At 47.3% G+C, this 13,870-nt stretch overlaps 1 protein-coding gene and 1 pseudogene across 2 annotated transcripts in view; both read left to right on the forward strand.

The window, feature by feature from the left end:
* Positions 1–4,618: 4,618 nt before the first annotated feature.
* The window catches only part of LOC308418937 (protein FAM169B-like), a gene marked incomplete at its 5' end in the record, with an annotated part of 76,715 nt that continues 67,463 nt past the window's right edge, over positions 4,619–13,870 (forward strand). The window contains 3 exons of the mRNA XM_080914450.1: positions 4,619–4,688; positions 6,221–6,348; positions 10,999–11,098. Of these exons, the coding sequence (XP_080770576.1) occupies positions 4,619–4,688; positions 6,221–6,348; positions 10,999–11,098 (298 nt within the window). The remainder of the gene's footprint in view (positions 4,689–6,220; positions 6,349–10,998; positions 11,099–13,870) is intronic.
* Positions 9,743–10,181, forward strand: LOC308418573 (large ribosomal subunit protein uL15-like; annotated as a pseudogene). The gene has a single exon. The product of its transcript is annotated as a large ribosomal subunit protein uL15-like (transcript).

The following is a 13,870-nucleotide window of genomic DNA, read 5'->3' on the forward strand; positions in this document are numbered from 1 at the left end:
GTTTTACTGCTGTGAACAGGCACCATGACCAAGGCAACTCTTATAAGGACAACATTTAATCAGGGCTGGCTTACAGGATCAGAGGTTCAGACTATTGTCATCATGGCAGCATCCAGGCAGGCATGGTGTAGGAGGAGCTGAGAGTTCTACATCTTCATCTGAAGGCTGCTAGTGGAAGACTGACTTTCAGGCAGCTAGGACTAGGGTATTAAAGCCCACACCCACAGTGGCATACCTACTCCAACAAGGCCACACCTCTAAATAGTGCCACTCCCTGGACCAAGGATATTCAAACCATCACAGCACACCAAGCTGTCTTGTTGCTAGCTTCTAGAGTTTTCTGCTGTCCTCCCACGTCCGACGAGAAACTGGTCTTTACTCTCTGCTGAGCCTAGAATTGATCTTTTGCCTTCCTAGGTAGCAAAGTCCTCTCTAATAAAGATTCTGTTCTAGAATAATTTCATTTTAGAAGAAAATTCATGTGAGCAAGAACAACAACAAAAAAGCCACTTGCATGAAAAAAAAATACAGAAAGCAAATGCTCAAGAAAAAAATTTGATCAGTGTGACCTGCTTTAGCTCCTTTTGATGATGAGAATGGAGTTAGTTTTGTGTCCTTGCACCCTCCCCCCCCCCCCCAGCCACATTACTGGAGCAAGAATTCTTCTCACTGTAACTGAAGACCAATAACCCACGTGACTGAAAAAAGAGAAAAGAAAGAAAATCTCGAGTGACTATCACCAGCTTTTCCAGTGACATAATGCCCCGTAGTTACTACCGGGCAACGGCTTTTAATAAAGTTTGTAAGGCCAGGACTAGCAAACTTTGAAATATTTCCTTGGGGTGTCTCAGGATGATAGTCTTTCACCTTTGAAATATGGTGCTTTGCCAAAATGGAAGCTTTTCCCTGATGTTTGTGGTAAGGAAGTGTGGGGGAGAGAGTCTGGTGCAAAAGGTATACTGAGTCCATGATTAAGGGCAGATTCGGTTGAGCCCACCGGAGTCTGTTAGGTAGCATTGCTGTTTGCATTCGAAGGACCATGCATTTCCCGGTAACCACCTGAATATTAGGCCTTTCAGGATCGACTAACTGCTGACTTGCTGGGCTGTGGGAGATAAGCAGCTCTCCGAACTCAGCCTTGCTCAGGGAATGCCGAGCCTTTGCCGAATTTTCCCCTAGAAAAACACTTTGAGGTGTACCATTATTTTTGTACTGCCAGCATGTAGTCAAGTGAATTCCTAAACCGGGCTTTATCCAGGAAGTTCAACCTCTTTACGGTCTGCAGCGAGTTATTTCAACTGTATGTCTTTTTAATAAGAGCGTTTAGTGTTACGCTGTAGAGATTACATTCTTTTGGCTTTGGAAAAGTATTTCCTGTTCGGTTCAAGCCATGAAGGCCTGTCAGGGGCTCACATCTGGAATCCACAGGAGAGGAGCCTGTCTTCCACAAGAATCAAGAATGGCCTAACCTAGCCCAGATGTGTTTACTTCCCAGGGCCCCTTGGAGTGGGGGCTCTGTTGGGAGGGGGTACTCGGGGCTTCCTCCTGGAACCTTCCTTCATCTCCTTCCTCGGAGGAGGAGAGGGCCTTTTTTTCTGCCCATTTTGAATATCTATCCCTTCTACTTGGGCAACCTTCAATTTTCAAGTTCCCCTAGTTTTCCCATAAGGCTTTCGAGAACATTATCTGTGTAGAGGAAAGCTGTTGAGTTTGGAAGTGGAGGTGTTTTTCCCAAGGGTGGGAATGGGGTGGCTATTTAGGATGGATGGAGTGTTGTAGCCCAGATTGCAGGGTGCCCCAGGTGTTCTTGTCTGATGACTGTGCCCCAGGGATAGAGAGAGGTCTGCAGACGTCCTCAGTGGTTAATTTACATTCCCTGATACCCCCAGGCAACAGAAAGTGACCCCTCCCCCATTCTCAAGATAATCAGGCTGGGCCTTAGCTTGCCAGTTCCAGCAAGCATTAGGTCCTTGAGACCCTCCCAGATCTGCCCCTGTGACCTTTGCAGGAGGCCAACCACCACAACTTTCTCCAGGAGACCGGCAGCATTGGGAGGCACTGCCCACAAGTTCTTTGAGGGGGTCTTAACTGCAGGGTAAATGATCTCATGATGTGAGCAGGGTGTATCACATTCATGACATTTGTCTTCTCTACATGTGACCAGAAAGTTTGTTGTCACTAGTTGGCAAGCACTTAGCCTTGGCCCTGGTGGCCTTGGATGAATGGATGGATGGGTAGATGGATGGATGGGTAGATGGGTTCCTCTCCCGGCAACCTGATGAGCATAGGACCAGCCTCTCCATGGGGCTGACAGTACATGTTTGTCAATTCTGCAATCCACACCTCACAAGGGGAATTGATGGTCTGGATAGGATGAACATCTTTCCTAAAACATAGGCCCAGAAGCAGAATCCAGGTCTGGTTTCTCTGTGCCCCGTCCGCTGGTGTTCCTGGGGTGAGGGTGGGTATTTTGAGACTGGTAAATCCTGAAGCAGGTGCCCATGGGACAACTGTGGCATGAGAGTGTACCCAAGGTCCAAGCAGCTCACCTGCTAGTTTTCCTTAATTTATTGGCATGCTCCTTAGATCTGATTGCATGCTCGTGGGAAGCCATGTGACCAAGTCCTTGAAATACCCGTTAACATGGGAACAACCACCACATTTCCTAAGTGCATCCTATGGGAAAGGCCTGAGCACAGGTCTTTGTGGTGGGGTGGGGAGGGAAGCAGAGTTAAGCCTCACAAGTTCCTGCTGCTCTCTTTGTTTATGGGTTTGGAGGTGACTGGGCTGTGACAAAACCGAGGGACAAGTTGGAAGGGTTTTGGCTATAGGACAGAGAGGTGGCCATACCTTCAGCTCTGTATTTGAACTCAAGTGTCAGTGACTCATGAAGTCCTTGATCTTGTTTTTTGGGGGGTTTAAGGAAGGCTCCTCAGGAGTGCTGGCTGTATCCTGTAGCCTTGAGGATGGAGTTTGAGTGTAGGGGCTACAGGAGCCCATTGGATGCCCCGCTGTAATGCCAGAGAGCTCTGACTTAACATACTCTGGATGCTTTACACAGAGCTTGCTTTACACAAGGCCTAGGTTCATGCTTCTTTTCTTCTCTGTGAATGGGGGGCGACCAGAATACAGCGAGAGAAGGCTGGTCACTCAGCTGCCTCTTGGCAACTGGAACTCAGTGAAAGTTGATTGTCAATGCTAATTATGTATGTATGGGGGTTTAGATGGATGGGAGGTTGGGGACCACGGCTCTTACAGGAAGCTGAGACCTTGATCTAAGTGAGGGGTGCACCTGAGGGCAGGTGTAGGCTGAGTTTGTCTCTGTGACAGACTCACAGTCTCTGGGTATTTTGATGTTCTTGGGGGTCCATCTGGTTCCCGAGCAGAGTCATGAGAGTCCCAGTAAAGGAGCGGGGCAGGTTTGCGTGGGCATAGGGTCCACAGGCCTGCACCGTTGCTAAAGGAATTGCTGGTCATGTACTTCCTTGAGCACTTGGTTTTTGGTGTGTAGAGGGCATGTGACTTCTTCCCCAACCAAAGATTGTGCTTGGCTCTATAAAGACACATCCCTTTTGCATTCACTTACTCTTTACTACCAAATAAGCCACCGACCCTTGGTGTCTTTACTTTTAAATCTTCTGACACTGCACTTCTAAGGACAGTTTGTGTGTGTTTGTGTGTGTGTGAGTGAGTATGTTTGTGAGCGTGTGTGTATGAGTGTGTGTATGTGTGTATGTTTGTGATTGTGTCTGTATGTTTGAGTGTGTGTATGTGTGTGTATATGTATGTTTGTGAGTGTGTGTGTATGTTTGTGTGTTTGTGTGTGAATGTATGTTTGTGAGTGTGTATGTATGTATGTATGTATGTGTGTCTGTGAGTTGAGTGTTTGTATGTATGTGTGAGTATATGTTTATGTTTGTGTGTGTGAGTGTATGTATGTGTGTGTATGTGAGTGTGTGTATGTGTGTGTATAAGTGTGTGTGTTTATACTCATGCTTTATTTTTTAAAGATTTATTTATTTTATGTATATGAGTACACCATTGCTGTCTTCAGACACACCAGAAGAGGGCGTCGAATTCCATCACAGATGGTTGTGAGCCACCATGTAGTTGCTGGGAATTGAATCCAGGTTCTCTAGGAAGAGAAGTCGGTGCTCTCAACCACTGAGCCATCTCTCCAGATCATACTCAGCTTTATAAAAAACTCGAGTAGTGGGAGAATGTCCAGTTTTCCTTCAGTATCCCACTGGTTCAAAGGCAACCTTTAGACATCTGAATCTGCCTGTGCTCAGGTCCCTTGCCAAATGGCTCATTTGTGTGCATCCTATATATGTGTGCCTGGACACCCCAGGTGACTTACAGTTCCTAATATGAGTAAATGTTATAGAAGCAGTCACTACATTGTTCTCCTTAGGAAGTCATGATAAAGGCATCTTTACAGGTCCTGTGCAATTCCCCACCCCCACCCCCAGTATTTTCAGTCCATGGTTGGTTGAATCCATGGATGCAGGACCTCCCAATAAAGAGGCTATCTGTTTCCACTCAGCTCTGGGCAACCTGCAAACCCACAACATTTGCACCCAGGCAAGTGGGCCTGAGAGTTTGGGCAGATGTAACAATGTTCCCGTCCACTAACCTTGGCAGCTTGTACGCCTTTGAGTTCTCCCACCAGGAGCTGATTGGCAGAGGTAAAAACTCCTCCTAGGCCAATGTAGTGAGCTGAAGGCTTGAACTTTTTGCTATTGACAGTGTTTTGGATCGTCAGAGTGGCTTCTGGGAACAATGGCTCTCCAGAGAAGACGGGAACCTGAGATGCCCCAAGTGGCTCAAAGCAGCTGGACTGCGTGTCCAGACGAATCTCTGTGAGAGGAAGATAGATGGATGAAGAGGATTAGGGGGAAGGAAGGAGAGAGAAAGGGGAGGGAAGTGTGCCTCTTTCATTGGCCAGGAGGTGAATCAGAGAGGGTTGTGGTCCCCAGAAAAGTCCCTGAGTCCCTGTGCATGCAGATGTCAGCCCCTGTGCATGCAGATGTCAGCCAGAGGCTGGCAACATCCTTTTTGCTCATTGTAGAAGGGGCAACTGATCGCTGCCTCTAAGAACTGGACGGTGCCAATTTGTACGATTATTCAGGGATCTGTTTCTGTCAGAGTTGCAGAATACCTTAGCTTCCTTGCAAGGGATTGGAGGGACGCTCCTATGCTCGCAAGCCACTGCACCCCCAGTGCCTCGCGGCAGGGACAAACCCTAGGGACTTGTGCAGTGACTATAAATGAGAGGACGAATAACTTAGGTCACACGTGACAAAAAGCTTCGAAGTTGCTGCCAGCCATCCTTTCTTTGCTCTCCAGGAGGCTGCTTGTGTTCACGGCCCCTGAGTGGGCCCCAGTGAAAGATGGAAAATCACTCAGTTGTTTGAGTGTGTGACCGGGAAGGGGGGGGGGGTTAAGAAACAGTCTGGGAGGGAAGGAGTGAACATAATTTTTTGATCTTTTTTGGTGTTTGTGTATGTATGTGTGCAGATCTATGTAGGCATGAGTTCGTGCATGTGCTGATGTGTGCACATGCATGTGGAAGCCAGAGGTCAACCTCAGGTGTCATTCCTTAGGGGGCATCCACTATCGATCTTGTTTTTTTGAAGACAAACCCTTTCTCGGGTTGGGAACTATTTGATTAGGAGAAGCTGGCCTATGTCTGCCTTCTCAGGACCTGGATTACAAACAACCTTCTTCCATCTTTCTCTTTCTTTCTTTCTTTCTTTCTTTCTTTCTTCTTTTCTTCCTTCCTTTCTTTTTTTCTTCCTTTCTTTTTTTCCTTCCTTTCTTCCTTCTTCTTTCTCCTCCTCCTCCTCCCCCCCTCTTCCTCCTCCACCTTCCTCCTCCTCTTCTTTTTGGTGGGGTTTGGGTATGAAACTCAGGTCCTTGTGTTTGTATGGGGAGCCATTTACTAACCGAGTTCATCTACCCAGTCCTGACTATGATTGTTAAACAAACTATTCCTTTAAAACCTTGAAATAGCCAAGTGCACACCTTTAATCCCAGCAGATCTCAGTGAGTTTGAGACCAGCCCAGTCTATAGAGTGAGTTACAGCACAGTCAGGGCTATGTAGAGAAACTCTGTCTTAAAAAACAAAACAAAACAAAAAAACCCCAAATTGAAATAATTAACTTCCCTTTCTTGACAGAGTAAGACTAATTTTGTCCCTGTTTGTTTCCTCTACAGAGGCTTACCCTGTGGACATCCTGGAGGATGACCCAGAGGGCTGTCTGGCCCAAGCACAGGCTTACTATGAGTTCTGGGAAGGAGCCCAGACCTCAAGGGAGGTTATCTCCCTTTCCACCAGGGAGCAGGTATGTTTAACTTTTCTTGGAGGAGGGCTCTGTCCAATCTAACTTAGAGAGATGGCATAGAAAAAAAGAATCTCAGAGTTAGAAGAACAAAAACCGACAAACAACCAGAAAAGAAACTTTTGGAGGGAATACTAAAGAATTCCTATAATGGTACTGACCCGGACCCTCCAGTTAAATAAATAAGGACCCAGAAACTTATATTTTTTATATATTTTAAAGCATAGACCTAGTTTGGGCTCCTCCTAGCTGTTCTAACCTGATTAATTCTGGCCTATGTCCCTCCCCATGGTCAGGTCTACATCTCTTTTCTCTGAATTTTCCATCCACCATTGCACCCTCTGGTTGAATCTCTCACTTTTGATTTCTGCCCTTCACTTCCTGCCTTGCTATCGGCTGGCAGATCTTTATTAAAGCCAATCAGCAGGTAAAGAAGGCTGAATGCTTATACATGATCAGACTGGCGATGGGCCATTAGCTCTGTGCTGTTACCCAGAGATAGACCTTTGAACAGTTTTCACCCTAACAGATTCTGCTTTGATGCCACGGAAACCCTTCACCAGGACTCGGAAGTTCTGAGTGTGAACTTGGTAGACTGGCTATGGGGTGGGACATAGGTCAGAATTAGTCAGATTAGAATAGCTGGGAGGGAGCCCATGCTAAAGGTTTTGTATATATATAAATATATAAGTGTTTCTTTAATATATACAAATATATAAGTGTTTTAAATATATAAGTGTTTCTGTGTTTTTATTTATATTGCTGGTGGGTCCAGCTGGCAAGCTGTGGGTCAGATAACCCGTGGGAATTCAGGGCCTAACACCACCTTCCAAGGGCTGGCACTAGGGTTAAATGAGATGCCATATATAATGCCCAGCAGAATCTCAAGTTTCTTCATTTTAAAGTGAGGGGGTGGCCCATCTCTGCTTTATAAGGTTTTTGATTCAGTTGTGATATCATGTGTCTTGGAATGAAGCTGTGTGTCACTTACAATATTTTTGCATTGATGAGATTCTTTGCATCGTGACTAGAAGTCTGGAAAATTTATTTGTTGGGATGGTGGCAAATTTTAAAAATAATTTGTGTATGTGTATGTTGGTGCATGTGTGCTCACGCATGCACACGTGGATGAGCATGTCAATGTGTATGCCTTTGTGTACATGCCAGAGGATAACCTCAGGATACAGTTATATATAAAATGCAATCCACTTTGTAATTTGAGACAAGGTCTCTCAAATTGGCTTGAAGCTCATAATGAGACCAGACGGACCGGCCCGTAATCCTGAGGCTCTATGTGCTGTTTCTGCCTCCCCAGTGCTGGGCTTTACAAACAATGCCGCATCTTACCTGCCTTTCTGTGCATTGCTATGGAGGCACAAACTCAGGCCCTCTGCTTACAAAGTTTGCATACCCTCGACTGTGCCCTCTCCCTACCCCGTCTGTTTACTCAGACTGTTTTCCTCCCCGTTAGAATCATGGACATTACCTACAACATTCGTTTTTTTTAGGTGTGGATGATTTCACTCCTGCTGGAAATGGTTGCGATCTGGCAGGCCGAGCTGGTAGAGGAAAGTCTTTTTGTCCCAGAGTTAATGAAAACAGCAGCTTGTGCAGTTATAAACTTGAGATTTTTGGAGGCGGATGTGTGGGGGGGACCTGAAGTTGTTGAGCTCCTGTCGGAGCTTGCAGGCCTCGTGTGCTTTCGGCGCCCCCTAGTGGTGCTCTAGCAGAAGGACACAGGGCTCCATCTGACATTGCCTAATCACAAGGGCGCTGGTGGGGTAGGGGGTCAGACAGCATTTATACTTAAGAATAACTTAAAAATAAACCCAACATGGGGTATACTCATCGATGGGATAATGCCAAAGTCACTAACAAAAACAGAAAGGGAAACAGTTGCTGACATGAAGTTGTTTTAATATGAGGTGTCCCGAAAAGAAGAAAGTTAGGCAATGAGCATCATTTGGTTCTCTACTATTTTGCCATGAGTATGAGGCAGGGGCACACTGAACCAAACTCACTGGTAGAGAGCCTCTGCACAGCTTACACAGTAGGGGTTTTTGGTATCCAAAGATTCTCTGGCTGAGAGGAACTATAAGGAAGTGGTTTGAGAAAATACTATGTCTTTACTTTCTTCTTTTCACAGTTAATTCTGTTTCCCTCCCCCCATGTCTTGACATTATTCTATTGCATTTAAAACACTTGCTGATTTCTCTGTTTTAAAAAATGCATATATGTTCTTTGTGTGGTGTTTAAGGCCTACAACAAAGGACAGAAGGAGCAAAGCCATGTGTGCTGACTGCCATAAACATGTTGATACAGTTCTCTATTTTTACTCTCTGAATTCCTTTTTTCTCTTCTCCTTTCTCTTCTCTCTTCTCCTCCTCTCCCCTCCCCTCCCCTTCCCTCCCCTCCCCTTCCCTCCCCTCCCCTCCTCCTCCCCTCCCCTCCCCTCCTCCTCCCCTCTCCTCTCCTCCTCCTCCCCTCCTCCTCCCCTCCCCTCTTCCTCCCCTCCTCCTCCCCTCCTCCTCCCCTCCCCTCTTCCTCCCCTCCTCCTCCCCTCCCCTCCTCCTTCCCTCCTACTCCCCTCCCCTCCCCTCCTCCTCCCCTCCCCTTCTCCTCCCCTTCTCCTCCCCTCCCCTCCCCTTCTCCTCTCCTCCCCTCCCCTCCCCTCCTTCTTCCCTCCCCTCCTCTCCCCTCCCCTTCCCCTCCCCTTCCTCTTCCCCTCCTCCTCCCCCTCCTCTCCTCCTCTCCCCTCCCCTACTCCTCCCCTCTCCCCTCCCCTCCTCCTCCCCTCTCCCCTCCCCTCCTCCTCCCCCTCCTCTCCCCTCCCCTTTCCTCCCCTTCCTTCCCCTTCCCCCTCCCCTCTCCCCTCCCCTCTCCCCCTCCCTCCCTCCTTGCCTGCCTGCTTTCTTTCTTTCTTTTTTTCCTTCCTTCCTTCCTTCCTTCCTTCCTTCCTTCCTTTCTTCCTTTCTTTTTTTTAGCCAGGGTCTTGCTATGTAGCCCAGACTGGCTCCAAACTTGCAATCTTCCTTCTCCATGGTTCCAAATGCTGAGATTTTTGCCTGCTTTAAAAAACCTGGGTAAGATTCCCCTCTGAATCTTAGATACACATTGAAGATTCGATGTCTCTACAACAAGCATGTTTTCCCGTTGCTGCGATGTTTTGTAAACTTGGTGTTTTAATGTTCTTGTAACAGTCATCCCTGCGGATGAGCCCCCCCCCCCACAGGACATTTCATTAAAGTCCCTCCCAAAGAGGAAGGTACCAAGATATTAGTCAGCCTCCCAGGATTTGCCAGGGCACAGTTCTCTGTATTGGTGGTGGTCTGCTGTAAGACCTCCCTGTTCTTTCGAGACTTCGTGGACTCCTCCCTCTTTCTTTTCTGCCATTACCATGCCATCCAGACTGAGGAAGACCTGGAAACTCTGGAGCCACGTGAGCCTCGGCCATGAGTAAACACCGTAAGCACCCAGGAGGCCCAGGCAATGCTGGAGGCATGCGTCACCAGAGGATCAACTTTGACAAACATCACCCAGGTTACTTCAGGGGAAGTGGGTATGAGGCATTACCACCTGAAGAGGAACCAGAGCTTCTGCCCAACTGTCAGCCTGGATAAATTATGGACATTGGTCAGAGAGCAGACACGGGCCAATGCAGCAAAAAACAAGACTGGAGCTGCTCCCGTCATTGATGCTGCTCCGTCAGGCGACTACGAAGTTCTTGGGAAGGGAAAGCTCCCTAAGCAACCTGTCATCGTGAAGGCCAAATTCTTCAGCAGAAGAGCTGAAGAGAAGATGAAGGGTGTGGAGGTGCTTGTGTTCTTATGGCTTAAAGCTACTTCAGAGGTTAATTAAATGCTCACATTTTCCAAAAAAAAAAAAAAAAAAAAAGAACCTCCCTGTTCAGCTCAGCTGACATTCTTTCCTAATTTTCCTATATTCTCAGTTTTCAAAACAATGTTGGGAATGGAATGTATTGACCTTGTGTTTGGAGTGGGGAGCAGAGGGTTGGATGTTTACAGAGAGGGCTTTAGACGTGGCCCTCAGAGGTAATCTGGTTTCCTGTTAGCCAAACCACCTTGAACTGAGTTTTTCCATCGTAGGGTTTAAGGACAGGGCCAAGCCTGGAGGGCTCAGACATAGTACACATTTTAACGGTTGCTTTCAGAGCTGGTGCTGGGGTCACAGAGAGCAAGAGCATCTATGGAGGGGGGCACAGCCTGGGCTCATCCTACTGAGTGGCTACCAGGGCTCTAGAAAAGATGAGAACTACTGTGTGAGATGGAGTGGGGCCGTCAGCATTGCTGGTTCAGGATGGGGAAGGTTGCAGGAGCAGAAGTCACAGGAAAGGGGGAGAGCACGTAGGGTGTTGGGTAATAGAACAAGTGTCTGGTCCATGGATTGATTGACAGGTGATCTTGGGATGGGAAGGCTTGCTAGTGGAAGTCAGAAGCAAGACAGTTGCCATATCCGGGTGGCTAAGACTTCCGTCTCTGTCCTTCCTGCATCCTGCTAAGCTTATCTATTTTAACAGTGTTCCTTCAGTGAGCACGTCACTAATTAATTGCACGTTATTTCCCGCACCTTAGGGAAGTGGTTGAGCAGAATAGTAATTTCATTTTATTTGCCCCTCTCCCCCATTTTTTAAAGGTCAGACTTGAAACTTCGTCTCTTTGTTTTTGCACAATGTACCGTGATGAACCTCAACATAAAATACTGGTTTTGGTTAATCCCCAGGACACAAAGACAGGTTGGTAGTTTATTATTATGATGATGATGATGATGATGATTTGTTCATTTATGTGCATTGGTGTTTTACCTGCATGTCTGTCTGTGTGAAGGTGACAGGTCCCCTTGAACTGGAGTTACACACGGTTGTGAGATGCTGTGTGTGTGCTGGGAATTGAGTCTGAGTTCTCTGGAAGAGCAACTCTGGAAGCCAGCTCTCTAGCACCGTCTTGGTAGTTAATCGATACGGTGTCTATGACAGACATGTACATACAGCCCCAATTTCTGTTGTTGTTGTTTTGATTTATTATTTTGAGACAGGGTCTCTGCATATCCCTCGCCATCCTGGAACTTGAAATATAGACCAGGCTGGTCCTGAAATCACAGAGATCCCAAGTGCTGGGATTAAAGGCACAGGCCATTACTGCCCAGGGAGCTCTGGGTTTTAAAAACAGGAATCTCGATTTTGTGATAGACAATGTATGGGAATTTTCAACATTAGGGACCCTGCTGCACATTCTTATTTATCTAGACATTGGCCATTTTGCATATCCCTGACCCCAGTCCCTACCCAGAGCTGCTTTGGGGCTCACCCTTGTCCTTCCCATTAACAGCTGTTCCTGAGCTGTGGGCACTGGGTAGGACACTATTGGGACATCCCCATGACCTTGTGGAATGAAAGGGCCACTCTCATCTCCAAATGGAATGAGCGATTGCCTCACAACGGTCAAGTGGCTTGCCAAAGGCCTTCAGTTGTTAGAACACGGGAGGGCTCAATTTGTGCAACGTGACGGTTGGGTGCGGGTTCTATTTCTCAAGGAGACAAGTTTGGTCTGCGACTCATTTACCCTCTCCTAATTTATGGAGAGACTATTTGTGGCAGACTTCAGCTTCCTGGAGTGAGTCCTCTGGAGAGAGGCACAAGCAACTGTCAATGGTGCCTTACGCAGAGGCGTGGGTACCACCGGCAAGGGGGCCGGTCGGGAGGAGATCCAGCTGGTTGGTCTGCCTGGACCCAGTGCACTGGCTAGCTGGTGGGAGGCACCTGACTTCTGACCTCACAGCAAACAATCCTTCGAGGCATTTTTCTTGTTTATTTTGCCTTTACTATGCCGAGGGTTGCTTTCTGGTAAGATGTAATAATTGTAGCACACTGGTAGTGCACGTTTTAATTAGTTAGGCCTCTGAAAGGATGACATTTTGGAGTTTTAGGTCTTTAACTGTTTTCAAAGGAGGAGTTCTCCAGCTCTGCCCCTCCTCCTGAGAAACCGCCTTTTGCTTGTCACCTGCCTGCCTGCCTGGAGTTTAGGTTTAGAGGATCCCTGGCTCTCCGCTGATGTCCCAAAGTCCAAGGTGATGTCTTTGAGGACAAGCTGTTTAAAAGTATGTAGTATGTATTTATTCTTCATGCTTCTCTTCCTGCTAAATGTGAAGCGGAAGCAGGCTCAGTTAGCTGTCTGTGTTGGGGGTGTGTTGACAATGCCTCCTATTGCCTCCGGGATGACAGAGGTTGTGAGAGCAGTGAGGGGGGGCCTGCTTGCTCCCCCTCCAGCAGAGCCACAGCTGCCCTGAAGAGAGGGCCCATGCTAACCTGAGGCTTTTGACACACTACCTTGAGTTTGCAACCTCACTACCAGGGGTGGGGAAGAGGAGTCCTTCAATGCACCTCTGAAAGAACTCTTCTTAAGAAAAACGTCCGAGTATCAGCAGCTCCCCCACGGCACTGTAGCCATTGAGCAAGAATCTGGCACAGGGCTGTAAAGACGGTCTGCAAGATGTAAACATACAATGGGTTCTTAGAAATCTGTTTCCCATTTGCCCTGTACTTAATTTTCTGCCGCCTTTTAAGTGTATACCCTAATCCATATTCATAAGTGCTAAGGAATCTCGCTGCGGCCCCGTGCTCTGCTCGTATGTAAAAGTGCTTTAAGTAAACTTTCTGAATGACTTCCTGCTGCTGCGGGCTCCATTGTTGGGGGCGGCAGTTGTTGATTTCAGAGGAGCGTTCATGTTCTTGATGCCCTGTGTTTTCCTCTAGAAGTCTTCAGAGAACCCACATCTTGGAACTCGAAGCCTGTAGATCCTTTAGTGTAAGGACTCTCTGCCCAGTCGGTGGGTCCCTTACCCTCCCTTACCTTTGTGCTTAGCTGTGTCTTTGGAGAAGGCAATTGCTGGCTCCTGTACCCAGGTCTTTGTTCTGTGCCATTATCTTCCCATTCCGGCAAAGGCGGATGTGAACTTAAACGGAAGCTGAAGGGATCAGAAGCTGTTTGATCGGCCCTATATATGAGTTAATTATTGATAGCGGTGTGTGGGTTAATTATTGATAAGCCGGTTGACTCCATTACAGTGACTTCCGATAAGTCTGTAAGCAAATGAAAAACATCCTGGAAGGGCAAATTTCCCCACTGGCAAACAGCTGATGCTGATAGCATCCTGCTCAAAATCCAGTGATGACACTGCCCACCATTTTCCTTGTAGGGAACTGCAAATGCGGTCTGCCTAAAGGTGGTGACAGAAACAGAGCCTCTGGTCTCTACTGCTTCCAAGTATTTATTCTGATTTTCTCCATAGCAGCTGGTTTGTATTCTCTAACGGGGAGTAGACTTAGGTACCCGGCAGCTCCCTTTCCTAGCTTCTCAAGGGCCTGTGTATACTTTTTCACGCTATTTCCCCTATTTATTAATTATTAATTAATCTCAGTGTTTATGACTATATGCCAAATGAAAGGCGACTTCCCCCCATTTTTACTAAATCCAAAGCACTCACCCTAGGTTCCAGGATTACTGCCCCT

Source organism: Micromys minutus (genome assembly GCF_963924665.1).
Source record: "Micromys minutus genome assembly, chromosome: 3".
Taxonomy (NCBI): domain Eukaryota; kingdom Metazoa; phylum Chordata; class Mammalia; order Rodentia; family Muridae; genus Micromys; species Micromys minutus.